Below are 21344 nucleotides of genomic sequence, written 5' to 3' on the forward strand. Positions count from 1 at the left end.
GCCCAAACTACAACCAAGACCCACTAATTTATCGCAAAGTGCCAACACAGAAATGTAATTTGTGAGTTATACTCCCTGCTCTGTCACAGATTTCATTCATACCAGCACCCTGAGGACACCAATAAAGCAGAAAATAGAAGAAATTTGGATGATCATTGTAGCTTCCCTCCAGGGTCCCATAAACAGGAAGAATTGTCAGGACCGGAGCAGAAGCTACAATGATGATCCAGATCTGTCCACACCTTCCCACTCCTCCGGTAGTCCCAGGTAGAGCTGTCACTTTAATATAGCTCTGTGCACAGCAAGTCCTGGGCTGTCTGGGACTGCAGGAAGATACCTGGAGTCCTCTCTGGTGATGGCCTGGGTGCCCACAGAAAGGGCGCCGAGTGCCACCAGTTCGCCACCACTGATCTAGGGGTAACATTCTCTTTAACCCCATCTTGCACTGTGCCATTAGTGTACAGCAGAGCATGTGTCCACCATGCCGTGTACAGCCCTGGGGGTCACTCACTAAGCGGATGCTGTTATCCATGGGTAACACTATGGGGGATCGGGTGAGTGATAATGACAGTGACGTCTGGGTTCTAAAATCTTTAACTCCCCTGAGCGTTGTTTCTACATACTGTTGGATACACTTGCTGTCAACATTAAGCCGTTTCCCATAGCAGCGGTGGCACTTGGAGCCCTCTCTGTGGGAACCCAGGTCATCACCAAAGAGGTTTCCAAGTATCTATGGCGCTGCCTGGGACCACTGGAGGAGTGGGAAGGTGTAGACGGATCTTAATTCTCATTGCAGCTTCTTTTCCAGGCACAATAATGCTTCCTCTTCAGGGGAACTTGAGTTTGTCGTCCTATGTGTATTAGGGTCCTTCGGACGCTGATAGGATTATAAGCTACAACAAAAATTGCCATGTTGGCGTTTTGTGATAAATAAGTAGGTTTGGGTTGTAGATTGGGCACTTGGTCTCTAAAAGGTTATATTGCAACATTGGCTTACTGGTAACACAGGTGTTAACCCATCCGTCGGCAAAGCTGCCTGGCGCTTGGTGAAGTTTGCCGTCATAGGGGTGCCGCGATCGGTTTCCATGACCTTGGGTCTTCCACATTATAATGAATGAGGAGGAAAATCCCCATATACTGCCATACTGTATATGGTAGGATCAATTGGACAACCTAGGGTTAAAGTACCCTAGGGGGTCTGAAAAATATATTTTTTAAAAACTTAAAATTATATTAAATCTATAAATTCATTCCACTTTCCCTAGAAGTCATAGAAATATGAATAAAAAGTAAAAAATCATTAACACATGAGGTATCGCCGCTTCCCAAAAAGCCCAATCTATTAAAATATAAAAAAAAGTTTTTCATGGAAGCGTTATCAAAAGTTGCAAAAAATGACACCACCCACAGTTCCGTACAGCAAAGTATAAAAAAGCGCCAGAAGACAGCAAAATAAAATAAAAAAAATTCTACAGGAGGTTTTAATTTTTGGAAATGTATGAAAACCTAATTGACATTATAAAGCCTATACAAATTAGTTATCCCTGTGATCGCACCGACCCAGAGAATAAAGTAGACTTGTCATCTGTGGCGCTCAGTGAAAGCCGTAAAATCCAAGGCCACAAGAAAACGGCACAAATGCGGTTTTCACCAATTTCACTGCATTTGGAATTTTTTTTCCGCTTCCCAGTACACGACATCTAATATTCAATATCATCAGTATGAAGTGCAATTTGTTACGCAGAAAACAAGCATCGCATAGGGCAGTGACGGCAAACCTTTTAGACGCCGAGTGCCCAAACTACATCCAAAACCCACATATTTTTCGCAAAGTGCCGATGCGACAATATAAACGGTAACTTATTACTCCCTGCACTGTCACATGTTTAAATTGTATAGGCACCTGAGGACACCAATACAGTAGAAAGAAGGAGAAGTTTGGATCATCATTGTAGCTTCTTTCTAGGGTCCTGGGACTGCAAGAGGCCTTGAGTCCTGTCTGGCGGAGTCTGCAGTGGGGTGATGGCACGGGTGCCCATAGAGAGGGCTCTGAGTGCCACCTCTGGCACTAGTGCCATAGGTTCGCCACCATTGGCATAGGCTATTGGAACCTGTCACCAGCTAAATTACATTCCTGGTGACGGGTTCCTTTTTAAGGAAGCTACATCCGAAAATGAAATTCACCTCCCGTAGGTTGGCTAGTAACTTAATAAAGTGTACCTTTCTTCTCAGCAATCCAGCATTGCACATCCCCATTGGTCTCTCTTATGCTATAGTGACCTACCATATATAGAAGCTGAGCGGCTGTATACAGCACCTGACTGCTGAGCCAATAATTGGGTGAGGTGGGTAGAGCATAGACTGGTTCCTGGGCAGGACCTGCAGTACTGGATCACTGTGGCCCAGAGCGGTCAATGCTGGAAGCCAAATCAAAAACTAAATATTAAACTCTGACCCCTTCAAGTTCCCTTACAGAGTAGAAACTGTTTTGAATAGTCTGAAATTGACCTGTGTCTGAGTTTCTTGGATATGATTGTGATGTAACTTTTGTCCTGTTGTTTTCTTGTAGAGAAGACACCGTAAGCAAGCCCCGAGCTTCCGCAAGCTCTTGAAGACCAGTAAGATCAAACTCGACAACAAGTTGAAGAACAAGCAATTCAAGCAGGAGAGTTCAGCAAAGAAGTACCGGAAAGAGCAGAAGAAGCTCCGGGAAGCTGTGCGAGATGTTGGCTCCAAAGCGCCAGTACCCCTGGATAATGTCAAGAAGAAACACCAAGGTACTGCTGATTGATAGGGTGTCCGATCTCCGGATATGCCATGAATGTAGTATAGATGCTGGTCCTATGCTGAGAACAGGAGTCATGGAGCTTCGTCCCATAGCTGATGTGATTAAGGAGGACCGGTGTCTTTCTGGTTCCTTTTATATTTTTCTATGAGACCTCCAAAAGGAGTCATATGTGTGTTGGCCTGAATAGGTCATGTGGGCAGTCTGTCCTAATAGGCATACAGGTGGCTCCCTACTTAAGAACACCTGACTTACAGACGACCCCTAGTTACAAACTACCCTCTGGATGTTGGTAATATACTGTACTTTAGCCTTAGGCTACAATAATCAGCTATAACAGTTATCACAGGTGTCTGTAATTAAGATTTATTGTTAATCCTGGTTCTGATGAAAACCCAACATTTTTAAAATCCAATTGTCACAGAGACCAAAAAAAAATTTGGCTGGGATTACAATGATAAAATATACAGTTTCGACTTACATACAAATTCAACTTAAGAACAAACCTACAGAACCTTGTTGTAATCTTGTATGTAACCCAGGGACTGCCTGTATGTATAGTGTTTACCTATATAGTGACAAATCTTGTTCCCTGGCATCATTGTGACCATTGTGATCATTGGGATCATCTGTGACCTTAATGGGGGTCTGGGGGTGTAACACAATTGGTCATCTGATTTCAGTCTTGGGCCTCATTTGTTTGCAACAAAATGATAAAATATCTACTGTTGAAGCTTTGGTCTTACTTGCTGCCTGTTACTTCAGTTGTTGAAGAGAATGATCTGGACGAGGGATCCCTGCCCTTGGACATGATAGATGATGATGACCTACAGCTAATGCGGGAAATGGCTCAGAAGGCATCCTTTGTGACCAGGGACCTCTCCTCTAGGTAAGACCCTGATATTGTAATGGCTAACCCTCAGCTACAGACTGTAAACCTGTATGCAGCTCACCTGATGTAAGTCATTCACACTAAGGGAGTCATGCATATTAAAATGTAATTGCTTTGTCCTGCCTCCTTCATCCTGATTGACAGGTTATGATATTATGTTGTATGTAGAGCTCTGTTACATCATTGGGCACTTAAAAATGTGACCTGGATGACATTGTCAAAGGTCCTGTTACATCTGCAACGTCTACCTCGTGTATGTATCTCATCGCATGAAATCACAGCAGCCTCCGTGGACGATGGAGAGGAGTAGAAGTCTATGCAAGTTGCTGTGATTTCATGTGATCAGAGATATGCATGGTGTACAGCTTGCTATTGTTAGGAGGCTAAAGGACCTTTGATGTCTCTTATGCCATGGAATATAATATAAAGTTGATTTATAAGGATGTAAGGAAAACAATTGTAGCTAAAAGAAGGGGGTCAGGTAGATAATAGGGCTCTATAGGAACGTGTCACTAGTTTTATATGTGGAAATGTGGTGACAGTTTCCCTTTAAGGCGAGAAAGACCCTTTCCATTATGCATTCATTAGACAGCCCTTTTAAGTGACCTCTATGGGCTCAGTCTTGACATAAATCTGTGGTTTATAACTACGTATGAAGTGGTTTTTATTTCCGCATTGGAATCTTCACTCGTGTCATAGGGGAAAGTTTGCTGAAACCCAAGGAGTAATGTATGAGAGAAGCTACAGACAGATCAGATTCCTGTGTCAATGCAGGGCTGTGGTTCCTTCCATTCATAGAACAGGAGTAATTCTAATCATAGGAGAATGTATAAAATATATTGGATCAGCCATTATAAATTATCGTGTCTATCCCTTCGTCTTTTTGAGAACAAAGCTTCTGCCAGAAGTACCTGTCAGCAACTCGCTTACCTGCCTTCAGTGGAAAATACAAGCATGCTCAAAACCAACTAAGTGTGCATGTATTTGGAGGAGTAGGGGGGAATAGCTGTCAGCCGGAACACTATTGAGACGACCACTAATTAAGGTGTGTGGGTGCTTTATAGTTAAATTCACTTGGGAAGTACATGCAGCAGCATAGATGCGGAGCAGAACCATTGCCATCTACATCCCTAAGCATTGACTAAAACGTGCAGTCTGTCAGATTAGCGCAGCGGAAGACTCCCGGCGACTGCTTTGAATTACAGACAATCCCAATCCTTGGTGAATCTTGGTTTATTCTCATGTAACCTACATAGGAGGGAGCAGACAGCCGTGGTCTCTCATACAGTAATATTATCTTCTAATGAGATTATTTATAACATTTGTAAGTGAACCGGTCCATGCCACAAAGAGAAAACAGGACAGTGTGATCGAGCAGTATGAGAAGAAGCCCAGGCGCATGAAGATGGAACCTGAGAAAGAAGTCATTCACCTCCTCCCCATAAAAGATAAGACTGGAATCATCCCCCAGAGTATAGAGAAGCCAGGTAACTCTCCATTTCTCCAGTAGAAATTTGGTATATGGTTCCAGCTACATTGTGAAAACCGAAACACCTTAACCTATGACACTTACAGCTGTTTGTTTGTCTTCTGCAGTTGTCCATGCGGAGGAGGAGGAGGAAGAGGTGGTGGATACAGAAGAGCCTGAAGGTAAGTGTTCTGGGTGTGGATCTGTTGACATAGAAGTATGGTAGAAAAATCATTATAGAGATGCCTGCTACTTTCTTTTAAAGAGGACCTGTCACCTATAAAGAAAGCCACTAGGAGCTGCTTACTGAAGTAAGCAGCTCCTAACCCTAGCCCATTTTTAGCAGTGATAAATTGCTAGTGTCATCGGAACCCTCTGATAACATTAGGAGACACTGCAGCGAAGTACAATAGGAACGCCGGACCACGCTGAAAGCGGTTTGGCGTATTCATGAGGGGGCGGGATAAGGACTATGGAGTGGCACAGTCGGTCCGGGGGAAAAAGCAACGCCTCGGACCGACATTCATGAATACGCCGGACTATTGTACAGCGTGACAGTGTCTGATAGCTTTATTGGAGGGCTCCTATAAAGCTAGCAGTTTATCACTGCTAAAAATGGTTTATCGCTAAGAGCTACCTAGTGCCTTTTTTATAGGTGACAGGTCCTCTAAGTCTTTGAGCAAGTGTTAGGCCTTTTGCAAATGAACAGCTACATCATGCCCCCCCAGGACATTTATGGCATCTAGTCAGGGTGCGGTAAGTGCATGACCGCAGCCACTCGGCGTTGAATTGAGAAGGAAGGGGCGAGGAGCGCTCACCCCTATGCTCTCCTGCACTTGGCTACGTCCCGCACAAGCATACTTTTGTGTGCAAAGAGCCCAAGTGTGATCAGCCATATGTGCAGTGAGACATCTCAGAAAGAGATTCTTTGATGTTTCTTTGTTGAATTCATTGTTTCTTCTTTGGTTAATAAAAAAAAAACGTATCAATAGAAACTATTGGTCTGTTTAATAAGTAGAATAATATTGTGGGTATATAGTATATGCTACTATGTAACTAGACACTGCATAGAGATATGAACCTCAGGAGGGGGCGCTATGTGTGTCTCCAATATCTAACAATGGCCGCCTCTCTTGCAGCTCCCCCTGCAGAGCCAGTGCGTGTATTCAGCACAGAGGAGCTGATAGAACATAGGAGAACCACGCTGGAACAGAAGAAAATACACATCGCATCTTTGGCCTCTGCAATACTGGCAGATCCAGAGAACAGTGTGTGTGGTTTGTCATTTCTGTCATAAGAAGTGTTTTAACTCAAACTTTTTTTTAGCTAATTATGGAGATAAAGTGGAGGATTATGCATTCCTCTCCAAGCAGACATAAGCCATGTCTAATAATGGGGCCAGGTTATTAGGCAATCAGTCTTTTTTTTTTTTTTCTTATTACTGAAGATTAGCCTATTAAAGCATAAGTTTTAATAAAACTAAGAGAATAGTAGAACCATAACACCAACAGGTGCAATGGATTATAAGCAGATAAGCAGTAATGTGGTGGGAGAGGCAACTTCTCAAGAGGGATGATGGTATTAAAAGGGAACCTGTCAGCATAAATTGACCTAATAAACCACTACCTGTATGTTGTCAAACAGGTTAACACCTCCAGATCATGTGTCTTTGATGAGCCAGGGTAATGGCGTCATCAGAAAATCAACTTTGAAGTGAGATGTAAATTGGTTGTCTAAGGGAAAGGAGCAGGAGAGTTCAGCACTGAAGTGAAGCTCTCCCCGCTTCTGAACACACCTTCTGCTGTGATAGACCACAGGCTTAAAGAGACCTGACTGTTGATGTCGCTGGATATTGGACTGTCAATTACATTGAAGTGTACATTTTTAGGCGAGGAGAGCTTGACCTAAGTGCTGAACACTTCACCTCCATGACTTTATTCAACCAGTTTTCATTTCACTTCAAAGTTGGTTTGCAGAATGTTGCCACCACACACTGGGCCATGATGGAAACATGATCTGAGTCTGTTAGTCAACAGTTTCTAGGGATTTATCAGGTCTGTTTCTGATGGTGACGACTGGTTCCCTTTAAAGAAAGATTGGGAACTATATAGGGCGCCTGGCCCCTAAGAACCCCCTACTCAAAGCTTATGAGGTTATCTTACACAAAGTTCTAGCCATTTATAGCCCACATAGTAAAATGTGAGAACTGTGATTCTTTTTACTCGTAACTCATAACACTTCTTCATTCCAATAGATTAAAAAACTGAAGGAGCTACGCGTCATGTTGACGGAACAGGACTCCACGGTGGCAGTGACCATCCGGAAACTTGTGCTGATTTCATTACTGGAAATCTTCAAGGATATCGCCCCCTCTTACAAAATTCGCCCCCTGACAGAAGAAGAAAAAACTGCTAGGGTGAGAGAGAATATTTTATTTAAAAAAAATGTCTGTAGCAGTAGAGCCGTGTGCCTGGAGCATTGCTATACAGATTTGTCCAACATATTTGACTGAATTTGCTACAGTTTTCAGAGTGAAATCGGCTGCAAAAATCTTGCAAAATCTTAATACATAATGCGATGCTTGTCTTAAGAAACGTCCTCATAATCAACAGGCTGGAAGCCGATCTCATCTACTTATTGAAGTTTACATGGAAATCTCAGACCTTGATTGTTGACAGATGGATCTCTAACTTGTTTTGATGATGAATATCCTGTACATCTTTCCAGTTGCCATTGAAAACATCCAACATGTCAGATCAAGATTTCCGGATATATTTCCCTACAGTCCTTGTCTAAATCAACCTCTAGTGCTATGTAAAAAAATCGCTATTCACACAGAGCAGGCCATTACTACTAGTCTTTTGCAGGTTGGATTTCTCATTGATCTTATAATCAGTTACTTCTTCTGCAACTGTTTTATGGCAACAGGTCCATTAAGGTGGATGAAATTTAGGTCTTAAAGGACGTCTACAATCAGTTTAGAGTGATGGTAGATGTGTCCTTATACAAGTTCCTCAGGACTTATTGTAACTCCTATATCCAATGCAAAATACCCTGGGGTGCGCAGGTTTCGTCACCCGAGCACCTCAGGGAGCCTTCTATTTTAATGTATGCACCCCCCCCCCTTTCCACTAAAATACCCTGGGGTTCTCGGGCATCCTCACTCGAGCACCTCAGGGAGCCTTCTATTTTAATATATGCACCCCCCCCTTTCCGCTAAAATACCCTGGGGTTCTCAGGCATCATCACCTGAGTGCCTCAGGGAGCCTCTTATTTTAATTTATGCACTCACCTTCACACCACCCCACCCCCACCGGCATACATGAGTGACAGACAGGACCGCTGGCGCTACAGGGGAGTGCATAAATGAAAATATTAGGTTCCCTGAGGCGCTCGGGTGGGGTAGCCTGAGTGTCCCAGGGTAATTGGAATAACTTTTATAACTTTTTCCACAATCGCGATGCATACAATTATAATAACGATAGTTATATAATCTACTATCGGTAAGATCAAAAGTGAACAAAATAGGATCCGGTATTGTCCAAAACATGAGTCTAGGTATTTTTCCTGTTTTTATACACATATATAATAGCCATGGAAGATATTCACTTAATGATATAAAACAAATAACTCCCAGATGTTAGGCGTCAGCAGGCGATTTTGTAGACTTTTAAAATCTGAAGCTTTCGGGACTCTGTCCAGCCCTATCCTCAGCAGGCAGAAGGCCACTTACTAGTGTGTTGCTAAAAATGCATTGTCTCCTTTTTTTAATAGAATAGCATTATACATTATTTTACATTTTTATTTAATTAATTTTTCTTAAACAGGTCAAGAGAGAAACACAGAAGCTCAGAGAATTTGAGGAAGGCCTGATCAGTCAGTACAAGTTTTACCTGGAAAGCCTGGAGCAGACAATAAAAGGTAATAAATGATTTGAGATGAGCAGAAATCTGCAATATTTTCAGTGTCTCCTAGACTTTGTGGATACAGGTAAAATCTCACATGCTATATTCTGAACATATACTTCCACGTGGGACTTCTTTGCCAGGGTAACCACTATGATATGTAGCCATGACGTCCTCATGTGTTTACAGCAGGCAAATCGGGATCAATGACATTATAGTGAATCTTGTACTACTTTGACCTTCTGTCTGGTGTGGATGATGTCCTGTGTGTTCCTGTCGGTTCTTTAGGGATCCCAATGGATGACTGAGAAGACAAGCCATCACAGTGCACACCATAGCAGTGGATGTATTTAAGTCGCATGTCACATGCATGTACGTGATAATGCTGGGAAGGATTGATTAAGAGGGTTGAATCCCTCTTCATACATGGCCATAGACCCATCAATTGCATTTGTTAACCATTTAACTTATGCTGGCAAAGCCGCTTCCATCGTTTTGATGCCGGTGGTGCGTGGGCTCTGCCGGCATCAATGATAGGCATGTGATAGGAGTAAATAAAAGTAAAGTAGAAAAACATAAAACTTACCACACTTTGCCTAGAACTGATGTAACATACAAAAATCATAAACATGTTAGGAATCAGAATCTCCCAAAAGTCCTGATCTATCCAAATATGAAAACGGTTATTCCAGGCTGTGAATCCTGTCACGGAAAATAGTGCCCAAATGACGCTTTTTGACCATTTTAATAATAATAATCATTCCTTTATTTATATAGCGCACACACATTCTGCAGGGCTGCAAAGAACATGCCAAATTAGTCCCTGTCCCCAACGGAGCTCACAATCTAATCAACCTACCAGTTTGTTTTGGAGTGTGGGAGGAAAACAGAGGAAACCCACGCAAACATGGAGAAAACATACAAACTCTTTGCAGATGTGGACCCAGTGCAGCAAGGCTGTAATGCTAACCACTAAGCCACCATGCCGCTTTTGCAACACATTAAATAAAAAGTGATCAAAAGGATGTACAGTACCCAAAAGCAATCTAAATGGGAGTTCATCCGAAAAATTTACACTTTAAACAGTTCTGTACGAAAAAGAAATATGAAAAAGTTATTGACTTCAAAATAGGGCGAAAAGAAGTAAAACATTTTTGTACAAAAGGTTTTAATTTTTTACAATCTATTAAAACATAATTAAAACCTAGTTGATTCTTGGTATCTCCATGATTGCACCAAACCATATACTTGAGAGGTGTCATTTGGAGTGCACAGTGAAAGCCCCCATACGCAGAAAACTAGCCCCCAAAAAGCTCTGTACGCAGGAAAATTAAAAAAAAAGTTATGGATTTTAAAGGAATGGAGTGAAATCTGGAAATGCAAAACCCCAAATGGTCTGGTCTGCAGGCCTAAAACCCATGAGCGTGTCTGGTACGACTAACTTGCATCAAACTCTCATTGTGTGCTTGCCAGAATGTCTGGCCCAAATGCTCGGGGACTGGAACTGAACTCAGCATGTGAGTGTTTGGTCTGGACATTCTGGCAAGCACACAATGCGAGTTAGTTGCATCAGACTTGCTCGCAGGTTTTAGGCCTTAAGGGGTTAAAGGGGTTGTGGCGAGTTTTTAAGTTATCCCTTAACAATAAGGGGGATAACAAGCTGGTAGTTGAGGGTCCAATTGCTAGGGCACCCATTCTTACTAAGGGGTGAAGCGGAAGGGCAAGAACGCACCTGGCTGCTCCATTCAGAAGTCTGGAAGTGTCAGAAATTGCAGAGCACAGCGCTTGACTATCTCCAGCACTCATACAAGGAAAGGGAGTGCCAGAGATACCTGAGAGCTCTGCTTGGCAATTTCGGACACTCACATACTATTGAATAGAGCAGCAGGACACATGCTCGTCCTGCTGCTCCACCAAGTAATGAAAATGCAATCCCTGATCTCTGGATTACTGGAGGTCCCTTTCCAGTAGTCAGACACTTGCCTCTCAGCTTGTTATCCACTGGATAGGGGGTAACTTGAAAACTATGTACACAGCTTCTACATTTGAGTGCATATGGTCTCGGTATGTAATTGTAAAGTACCTGTAATACATTACAGTAGTAATACAAAATGCATGCTTCATTATAGAAAACATTGCAGAAATGGGGGGTTGACACGTGAATAGGCATTTAATCTGCTATAATTCCTAAATCTGGAGTTGTCTCATCTCACAGATTGGAAACAAATGAAGATAAAGAAGAGCGAAGTGCTGTCGCTGAGAGCGTACAAAGGCCTGGCGGAGGTGGCAGTCATGTGCCTATGTGAGCTCATGCTCTCACTTTCCCACTTCAACTTCCACAACAACATCATCGTTCTCGTCGTACCGCTCATTGACGACAAGTGCAAAAAGGTCAGCTGCCTTCACTCAGCCCTGTCTTGTTTTGTGTTATTGTCTGGACTACGGTTGATATTAAACCTTCCCCAAACACTTTTTACAAAGGGAATTTGATCACATTTATCAATGTACACAGGACCATCAATTACAGTAAAAGGGGAGTTCTGAGGCAGGGAGAGCTTGACTTCAGTGTTAAAGGGAACCTGTCACCAGGGACCTCATTTTCACTAAAGACAGATTGTAAAAGCCTGTGACACCTCTGTCGTGCAAAGATTCCTCTCTGCCTTTCCTAAGCATTTGCATTACAGTATAATTGTGTGTTATAACTTACTCTTGCACCCTGACAAAATCCTGGGGTAGTCCCAGGGGCTGGACTTTGATTTGAATGCATTAAAAAAACAACATGTGACTTGTCTGAGCTGCAGGCTGCCTCCATCTTTTTGCTCCTGTATAGATTCTCCCTCCCCCACTGATGTCATCTCACCAGGCTGTGACCTCTGAGAAGGAGCAGGAGGAGGAGCTGTACAGGAGCACAAAGGTGGGGGCTAAGATCTGAGGAGGGAGTAACACAGACAAATCACATGTTGTTTTTTTAAATGCATCTAAACCAAAGTCCAGCCCTTAGGACTACTCCATGATTTTACCAGGATGCAAGGTAAGTTATAACACACAATTATATTGTAATGCAAATGCTTAGAAAAGGCAGAAAGGCATTTTTGCACTGCAGGTGTAATAAGCTTCTGCAACCTGTCTTTAGGGAAAATGAGGTCCCTGGTGACAGGTTCCCTTTAAACTCTGCCTCTTTACCTTCATAAAACCAATTTACATCTTACTTCAAAGTTGATGAAAGACCATGAAAGAAACATCATCTAGAAGCTGCTTGACAACATACTGCTAGTGATTTATTAGAGCAATTTCTGATGACAGGTTCCCTTTAAATAATTTTAACAGTACATGAAACTGTTACTAAATAATAATTTTGTTAATTTTTGAATTAATGAATTATGGTCAAAATTGATGCGGTCAGTTACATCTTAGCCAGCCCCATCCACCCTTTACCCGGTGATATTTTTTCATTTACTCTGTCAGCATTTTTGTACCATTTGACCTGTGCCTGACTCATATTCATGCATTATATTCTACTTGTATCGTTCTAGTCACGCACTGGCTTTGCCGGGCTACATAGGGGAGTTGGGATAGCAACCCTACGAGCTCATTTGCTTTATATCAAACCCATAGGGTTGCCTATAGCAACAAGTGTTTACATTGTTTTTGCACATCATACCTCTTTGCTGCTATATCGAGACATAGCACTTTACTGTGCTTTTTTAATTGCTTTTATGGTTTTGGTTTACACATTGGGTGTATATTTGTACTCATTTGAATAAAGATTTTTTCATTATTATTGTTATCACCATTGTGCTCTGTATCAGTACCTATAACACGTCCCTTCGTTTGGTTTTTATGACATGTTTTTCTGACGTGTGGTACTTCTATTTGGCCTTTCCCTTTTCGTTACATCTTAGCCAGTTCACGCCGGTACCATTTAGTTGCACCCTAATAGTCTTTTAGCAGAGGATCATTCACTCAGAAAATGATAGACAAAATAATATGCAAATAAGGCTGAAAGGGCCACGCCAGTTGCTACTGGTTGTAATATTTGGGACTCTCTTCGTCTCTTCGGAGTGCACTGTACATGTGACATTGTGCAGTCATTAATGCTGATCCCTACAAAATGGGAAGCAATATATGAGTACGGAATTTTACTGTTTGTTATATGGGAGAGGCCGGAATCTGTGCACTTGCTTGGCTCTTGACTGACCTCTGTGAAAACGTTTAGACCAGGGATACACATTCTTGACATGTCTGTGTTAGTCCACTAACTGGAGCTGGAATGAGTTTGATGGGGAGGAATGAGCCGGCAGACATGTTTCATGTACCCTTTATAGGTTCACTGTGATCTAATGACCCTGACAGATGTTAATGCCTCACTATTGGATGGCGTCATACTATTAACATATTTCCCAGGAATCCTGTGGTCCAAAGAGCCTAATATTTAGCCAAAACAGGCACTATATCCCCCGGCGCTTATATAGAGCAGTTTAAAATAAAAACCTGCTAACATGGTCTAAAAGCAAACCACATATAATGTAATGTATATATCATAGGGCTCTTCCACCTTTAATTATAAGCTGTGTGACTACCGCATTTTTCGGACTATGAGGCGCACCGGATTATAAGGCGCACCATCAATAAATGCCTGCTAAAATGTCTAAGTTCATATATAAGGCGCACCTGATTATAAGGATGAATGACCAGCAGGTGGCAGACCTGGGCACAGTTCAAGGCAGCCGTTGTCTGTAAGTGTGGTTCATATATAAGGGGCATTGGACTATAAGGCGCGCCTTTGATTTCTGAGAAAATCAAAGGATTTTTTGTGCGCCTTATAGTCTGAAAAATACGGTAATTCTGAGATTGAGGAGGACACAGCCCTAGATTAGTGATGTAAACCACTTTATAAGTCCTCCCTGCTTAGTACCTGCACCTGCCTCCACTCACTCGAGTGTCTGAGGGCATAGGCTGTGAAGGAGACTCTGCATCAAACCAGCCCCGTGCCCTCTTGATTATCTGGCCTCGGAGGATCCCTATGATCATAAAGTCCTGAGAACTGGCTTGTTTACTACGGTTGAGCACAGAAGTGCTTATCTGAGGAGCTCTGGGTGTGGAGCATGTCCTCAGACATAACATACTGCAGATGAGCCCTGTCTCACAAGAAGGCAGACTTTTATTTTCTCATGAATCTTTTCCAATTCCATAGTCATTTTATAAGTTTGCTTGCCCACTAGGAGGCAGCAAAGAGCCAGCTCTTGGGACCGGGCAGCACAGGCAGGATTATCGTATGAGAAGAAACACGTGTGACATTACTCAGGAATGTGGACATTACGGCAGGTCTCTCACCACTTTCCAGAAGCTGCGGGATTAAAAGACCGTGTTTCTTCGTTTTAGAAGATTTTTCTTATATACATCACTTTTACGGCTCAGTGTTTGCTTCCTTCATTGCAGCATATACATGGGGAGTTCACGTTCACAGTAATTGTCTGGCTAGTTTGCAACAAAATATCAAAAATAGGACATTTAAACTTTTGGATCAGATCAATATAAGATGATGCATTAAAGGGGTCTTCCCATATTAACAAGAAATTGTTATTGTTTGAGTAATGAAAAGCTATACAAATTTCCAATATACTTTCTATATCAATTCCTCATGGTTTTCTAGATCTCTGCTTGCTGTCCTTCTATAGAAATCTTCTATGTTACTTCCAGTGGATAGAAATCTGACCATGATCACACAGGTGCACGGCTCGTTATATCACACGGCTCTGATTCCTCTCTGTGATATAACGAGCCGCGCACCTGTATGACCATGGTCAGATTTCTGTCCACTGGAAGTAACATAGAAGATTTCTGTAGAAGGACAGCAAGCAGAGATCTAGAAAACTGTGAGGAATTGATACAGAAAGTATTTTGGAAAATTGTATGATTTTCAATCATACAAACAGCGTTAGTTTGCCAAAATGGGAACACCGCTTTAACTACATTCATCTGTCTAATAAGAACGACAGAGGAATAGCTCTATGACCTCTATTTCTTGGGTAATTTGTATTACAGTATTTTTCGGACTATAAGGCGCACCGGAGTATAAGGCACACCATTAATAAATGCCTGCTAAAACATCTAGGTTCACATATAAGGCGCACCTGATTATAAGGATGAATGACCAGCAGGTGGCAGACCTGTGCACAGTTCAAGGCAGCTGTTGTCTGTAAGTACGGTTCATATATAAGGCGCACTGGACTATGAGGCGCACCTTTGATTTCTGAGAAAATGTAAGGATTTTTAGTGTGCCTTTATAGTCCGAAAAATATGGTAATGAAGTCGGCATGTCCGGAGTTCAGATCCCCTGTAAGTAACTTATTGGATATGGAAGTATGTACATGTCTGTGAGCATTGTATATGTGTCTGAGGGTAGCTATCATCTTTCTATTCTGCAGATTGCTGACATGTGCGTAGATGCTGTCAAGAAACTTTTCAGGCAGGATAAATTCGGCCATGCGTCTCTGGCAGCTGTAAAGATAATATCTGGATTGGTGAAGAGTAGAAATTACTGCGTCCGCCCAGAGGTAAGTGACGGCACTCTGCTCCTTGTGGATTTGGCTTTTATGTATACGATATAGATTTCTATTGCTATGAGCTGAATTTCACACGTCCTGCTAATGCCTAGGAATCACAAGTAGAATATACTATACACATATATAATATACTTCTTCTTCCTAACAAATGTATAGATTTTTATATTGGCTTTTATGAAAATCATCCCCCCCCCCCCTGAGGAAGCGACGGCGAAACGTGGTGGTGGTCTGGTAACTTGAACCTTATTGGTAGGCACTTGGGGGCTATATTGTACCCTGTTCTGGGCATTGGTAATACTTTTACCATCTACTATTTGACTATCCTTCATGTGCCTGTTTGTGATATCCCACTGTGGAATGCATTGTCTTTATTACTTCTTGACCACCACCCTTTTGTTTTGTTGTTTCTGTGGTTTTAATCATGTTTTTATTATATTTTTGGAGTGTCAATTTGTTGCACAATAAAGTTTGAATTGATTTCATAATAATATGGTATTTGTATATTGATAGTGGTTAAATACTCAGATCCCATATACTGCGTTTTGATATTTATCTCTTCATTGGTATAGGGATTACATTTGATTGTAAAGGGTATCTTTGTTGGTATTCACAATTTATGAAAATCAGGCCTACAGCCAGGATCTAAGAAATCTGTTATCCTGGGCACTTAATGGGGTTGACCGTTGAAAGAAAGTTTCTCAAATTTTAACCCCCTAGTAATGATTACATAATAAAGCTAATTTTTAACCCCTTACTTTACATTTTTACTTAGTTTTATTGCTGTTTTAGCTCCTATCACTATTTTACACATGGTCAGTGTAACATTCTAGAGTGTGGACAGGGACTCTCTAAGCAGACACTTCATGATTCCTCTTATGCTGTGAGATGCTGTGTGCTGACCATGTGCTTAGATTATTAAGTTACAGGGTTTAACTACACTTTTTTTTTAAGCTTCTGAACCTTTTACTAGTATGACACGGAGATGAGATCAGGATCATGAGATGGATATAAAACAAAATGACACTCGGTTCTGCTTCCCCACCTAATTAATAAAACACAGAGTCAGCTCTGCTTATCTTGTCTGTAGCTTGTCTGCCGCCTGCCGGTTTGAGCTGATCTTGTAATGCAGGGGGATGGGGGCGGGAGGCAGAGACCACTACAGTGTGAAGAGCGTGTGTAGACAAGAGAAGCTATTCATGAGAGGAACCCAACCATAGTCAGAAGGTATACGGTCGTATCCAGGGGCTACAAAAATTCTAAACTCCATGACTGATAGACAGGTTGGAATTATATCTGTGAAATTCTGTATTTTTGTTCATAACAGTGAATTAGAGAATGTGTTATTTTGTTATCCTGAGTCTATTTAAGAATCTTGTATTTGTGGGAATAGCCCTTTAAACTTTCAATTGCCATGATCAAATTTAGACATGCTATGATCGACGAGAGCTCCCTCCATTAGGGTCATTGACTTTCTCATTGTTCAAATCCAAGACTGGAGTCCCACTGGGGACCGATAAAAGGCTCTAAGCTAAGCCTGCTGTTAGGAAACACACAGGCCCACATTCAGACCTATGGCTCACAAGTTAGTCTAATGCATATTTTGGGGTTTCCTCTTGCTGGTCAGTGTGTGGTGCAGTTATCAGATGTTAGGAGGAGCAGTCTGGCTTCTTCTGGTTGCATCTGATGCTGCGGCTACATGCCAGACAGATGTGCTGGAGGTGGGCAGCACACGACCCGTATCCCCTGGATCTGGGCTGTGTAGTTCATTATGTTGCTGGACACAAAACGATATGTTCGAGTCTCTGTCTTATCTATTCATCCTCTCTCTCTCTCTGGCTCCAGGTGCTAAACATCCTGCTTCATCTAAGGATTAAAGAAGTTGAAGTGAAAAAAGACGTAGAGGACACTACTCGTAAACAAAAGCTTATGTCTTACCAAGAGAAGAAGAAGAATCTGACAAGGATGCAAAGAAAGGTAAAACCGTGGGGTGACAAATATACAACCTGATGTATTAAAACCAAGTTTAACCAAATAAAAGCTATAAAAGTGTAACCCCTTTGTGTAGAGGATGAGATGGGTTACCAATGTACAGTTATCCTGACGAACACAGGTGTGCAAATCAGCCTAACTATTAAAGGGGTTTTCAAACTTAACAACTTGCTAATTGGTTTGGGTGTCAGTGATGAGACCCCCACGGATCATGGGAAGGAGGGGTCCGATGTACCTCCCTCTGACCCCTCTTTGCTCCCCGAGATGAGCAGCTGGCCCTGCAAGTCTCTATGGAGCTGGCAGAGATTGCCGAGATAAACTGGGCAGCCCGGAAATGCCTACCAGTTGCTCCGCTCATCTTGGAGGTACCTCAGACCCTCCGTTCTCATGAACTTGTTGTTTCATGGAAAAACCCTTTTAATTCTTGCAAAACCCCTTTTTCAGATTGTGTCCTCTCTGCAGGCAGCATGTTATAGAGCAGGAGTAGCTAAACAAATTGTACTTTTATATCTGCAGGCTCTGTTTTGTAGGGCAGAAGTAGCAGAGCTGATTATATACACTCACCGGCCACTTTAGTATCTACACCTGTCCAACTGCTCGTTAACACTTAATTTCTAATCAGCCAATCACATGGCGGCAACTCAGTGCATTTAGGTATGTAGACATGGTCAAGAGAATCTCCTGCAGTTCAAACCGAGCATCAGTATGGGGAAGAAAGGTGATTTGTGGCCTTTGAACGTGGCATGGTTGTTGGTGCCAGAAGGGCTGGTCTGAGTATTTCAGAAACTGCTGATCTACTGGGATTTTCACGCACAACCATCTCTAGGGTTTACAGAGAATGGTCCGAAAAAGAAAAAACATCCAGTGAGCGGCAGTTCTGTGGGCGGAAATGCCTTGTTGATGCCAGAGGTCAGAGGAGAATGGGCTGACTGGTTCGAGCTGATAGAAAGGCAACAGTGACTCAAATCGCCACCCGTTACAACCAAGGTAGGCAGAAGAGCATCTCTGAACGCACAGTACATCGAACTTTGAGGCAGATGGGCTACAGCAGCAGAAGACCACACCGGGTGCCACTCCTTTCAGCTAAGAACAGGAAACTGAGGCTACAATTTGCACAAGCTCATCGAAATTGGACAGTAGAAGATTGGAAAAACGTTGCCTGGTCTGATGAGTCTCGATTTCTGCTGCGACATTCGGATGGTAGGGTCAGAATTTGGCGTCAACAACATGAAAGCATGAATCCATCCTGCCTTGTATCAACGGTTCAGGCTGGTGGTGGTGGTGTCATGGTGTGGGGAATATTTTCTTGCCACTCTTTGGGCCCCTTGGTACCAATTGAGCATCGTTGCAACGCCACAGCCTACCTGAGTATTGTTGCTGACCATGTCCATCCCTTTATGACCACAATGTACCCAACATCTAATGGCTACTTTCAGCAGGATAATGCGCCATGTCATAAAGCTGGAATCATCTCAGACTGGTTTCTAGAACATGACAATGAGGTCACTGGACTCAAATGGCCTCCACAGTCACCAGATCTCAATCCAATAGAGCATCTTTGGGATGTGGTGGAACGGGAGATTCACATCATGGATGTGCAGCCGACAAATCTGCGGCAACTGTGTGATGCCATCATGTCAATATGGACCAAAATCTCTGAGGAGCTTCCAGCACCTTGTTGTATCTATGCCACGAAGAATTGAGGCAGTTCTGAAGGCAAAAGGGGGTCCAACCCGTTACTAGCATGGTGTACCTAATAAAGTGGCCGGTGAGTGTATAGTGCCCTAGCTGCAGGCAGGATGTTATAGAGCAGGAGGAGCTGAGTGGATTATTATATGGGTGGACGCTCGGCAGCCTGGTCCCATGCAGCAGTTAATAATCTCCATGTTCCTTTATGATGTCTCCTATGTATGAGTCTATAGGTATAGCAGCGTGTGCTACCTCTACTACTTATTCCTCGTGTGCTTTCGCCCTTTTTATGCTCTTGCATTGCATGTATGCACTTTGCTTTTATGTTCTACTGAACAAAGGGGATATAGCTGGGCCCTAGTGGTCTAGTGTTCTTTCTTTATCAATTTAACCCCTTTTTAATTGTTTTATGCTGTTTTTATTGGTACCATAATAAAATCATTGATTTTAACTTTGTGGCTTTTCCCATGTGTTTTCTTAGGTCTTATGTCCTTTTAAAGTGTCCATTTATAGATCATATTACAGAGCATGTGAATAATTGTCTTGTATATGATAAAGAAAGGATTGTTTATCTGATCACTGTATTTTCTTGTTGGTGTTGTAATATGTAATTTTAATAGAAACCATTCTATATAAAGAGCCATTATCTCTCTACTTGTTATGTGTAAAGGTGCCCAGGAGGTGGTCCTGCTCAATGATGAACAGCTATGTCTGTGTTTGCAACTTTGTCTACTCCATGTCCCCTCCAGTCCCGATCCATATGTAAGGCCCCTTGCAGACAGCTGAGTGCACACCCGGGCGTAGCATACGTGACCTCCCTCCGCTTTCCACAGGAAGCCGGAGACTAAATCTGTCAAAAAATAAGACATGTCCTATCATTTATGTTACGACCGCCCAGGTCGCACATGGTACGATGGGCAATATGGCCATTCAAAGGAACGACCGTACTGCCCATTGAAGTGAATGTAGCCTTGTGCTACCTGTATAACCTTTATTTTTTTTGTTATATAGACCTATTTAGAAGGAGAGATACTGGTCTGATATATTGGAGCATACCGTTCTGTAACCTATAACCCATCTTTGGAGTCTAATCGTCTTTTGAGTCAATGAGTCCCCCTCATTGCTGCAAAAGTAACAGATGATGGGGTGCATCCATTCTTTTATATCGTTTCTTAAACTTTTCTTAAACCTGCTTCCTGAATTCCTGTTTTTATTCTATTTCTAGTGGAAGAAAGCTGAGGAGAAGCTGGAGAGAGAACTGCTGGAGGCCGAGGCATCAGAAAACAAAGAGAAGAAGCTGAAGCTGGTGAGATGTCACTGAGATATATATGGGCAAATGTTAAATCCCTTCTACACCGACACAACTGCTGGTAGGATGATATAGCTACAGGATGGACATTGCTTCACTTTTATTGTTATCAGTAGGGAATGATCATTATGTTTCCTTTCTCATTGTTCTATGGTCTGTTGCAGCACATTCTCTTTATACAAGGGGGGTGTGCTGTTACCCAATGGGAATTTTAATATCCAAATTCTGTTGACCTTTTAAGTCACTGCAGATCTTATTTAAAGGGAACCTGTCATCAGAAATTGACCTAATTAACCATTAACAGTATGTCATGATTCAGATTTACACCTTCCAGATCATGCATTTTGAAGAAAAAGGAGATGCGTATGGGAAATGTATATGTATTTTATTGAGCAAAAACATGTTAAAATCAATTAAAAACACAGGTTACCAGGGCCCAGGGCAAATGGCCAGTACATATAATGGTGTAAGATATACAGGCAGTCCCCGGGTTACATACAAGATAGGGTCCGGAGGTTTGTTCTTAAGTTGAATTTGTATGTAAGTCGAAACTGTATATTTCATAATTGTAGATCCAGACAAAAAAAAATTTGGCCCCAGTGACAATGGGAATTTAGACATTTTTTGCTGTAATGGGACCAAGGATTGTCAATAAAGCTTCATTACAGACACCTTACAGCTGATTATTGCAGTCTGGGACTATAGTAAAGCATCCAGAAAGCTTCACCAGAGGTCAGAGGG

The 21344-nt window shown here is 42.2% G+C and overlaps 1 protein-coding gene across 1 annotated transcript in view; it reads left to right on the forward strand.

Annotated features, from left to right (window-relative positions):
• NOC3L (NOC3 like DNA replication regulator) overlaps nt 1-21344 on the forward strand; it is a 46452-nt gene that overhangs the window by 602 nt on the left and 24506 nt on the right. Inside the window, exons 2-12 of the mRNA XM_072129846.1 lie at nt 2570-2777; nt 3551-3674; nt 5007-5164; nt 5274-5327; nt 6285-6415; nt 7400-7561; nt 8973-9066; nt 11266-11441; nt 15479-15607; nt 17459-17590; nt 20520-20600. Of these exons, the coding sequence (XP_071985947.1) occupies nt 2570-2777; nt 3551-3674; nt 5007-5164; nt 5274-5327; nt 6285-6415; nt 7400-7561; nt 8973-9066; nt 11266-11441; nt 15479-15607; nt 17459-17590; nt 20520-20600 (1449 nt within the window). The remainder of the gene's footprint in view (nt 1-2569; nt 2778-3550; nt 3675-5006; nt 5165-5273; nt 5328-6284; nt 6416-7399; nt 7562-8972; nt 9067-11265; nt 11442-15478; nt 15608-17458; nt 17591-20519; nt 20601-21344) is intronic.

The sequence above is a fragment of the Engystomops pustulosus genome, chromosome 11 (genome assembly GCF_040894005.1).
Source record: "Engystomops pustulosus chromosome 11, aEngPut4.maternal, whole genome shotgun sequence".
NCBI lineage: Eukaryota > Metazoa > Chordata > Amphibia > Anura > Leptodactylidae > Engystomops > Engystomops pustulosus.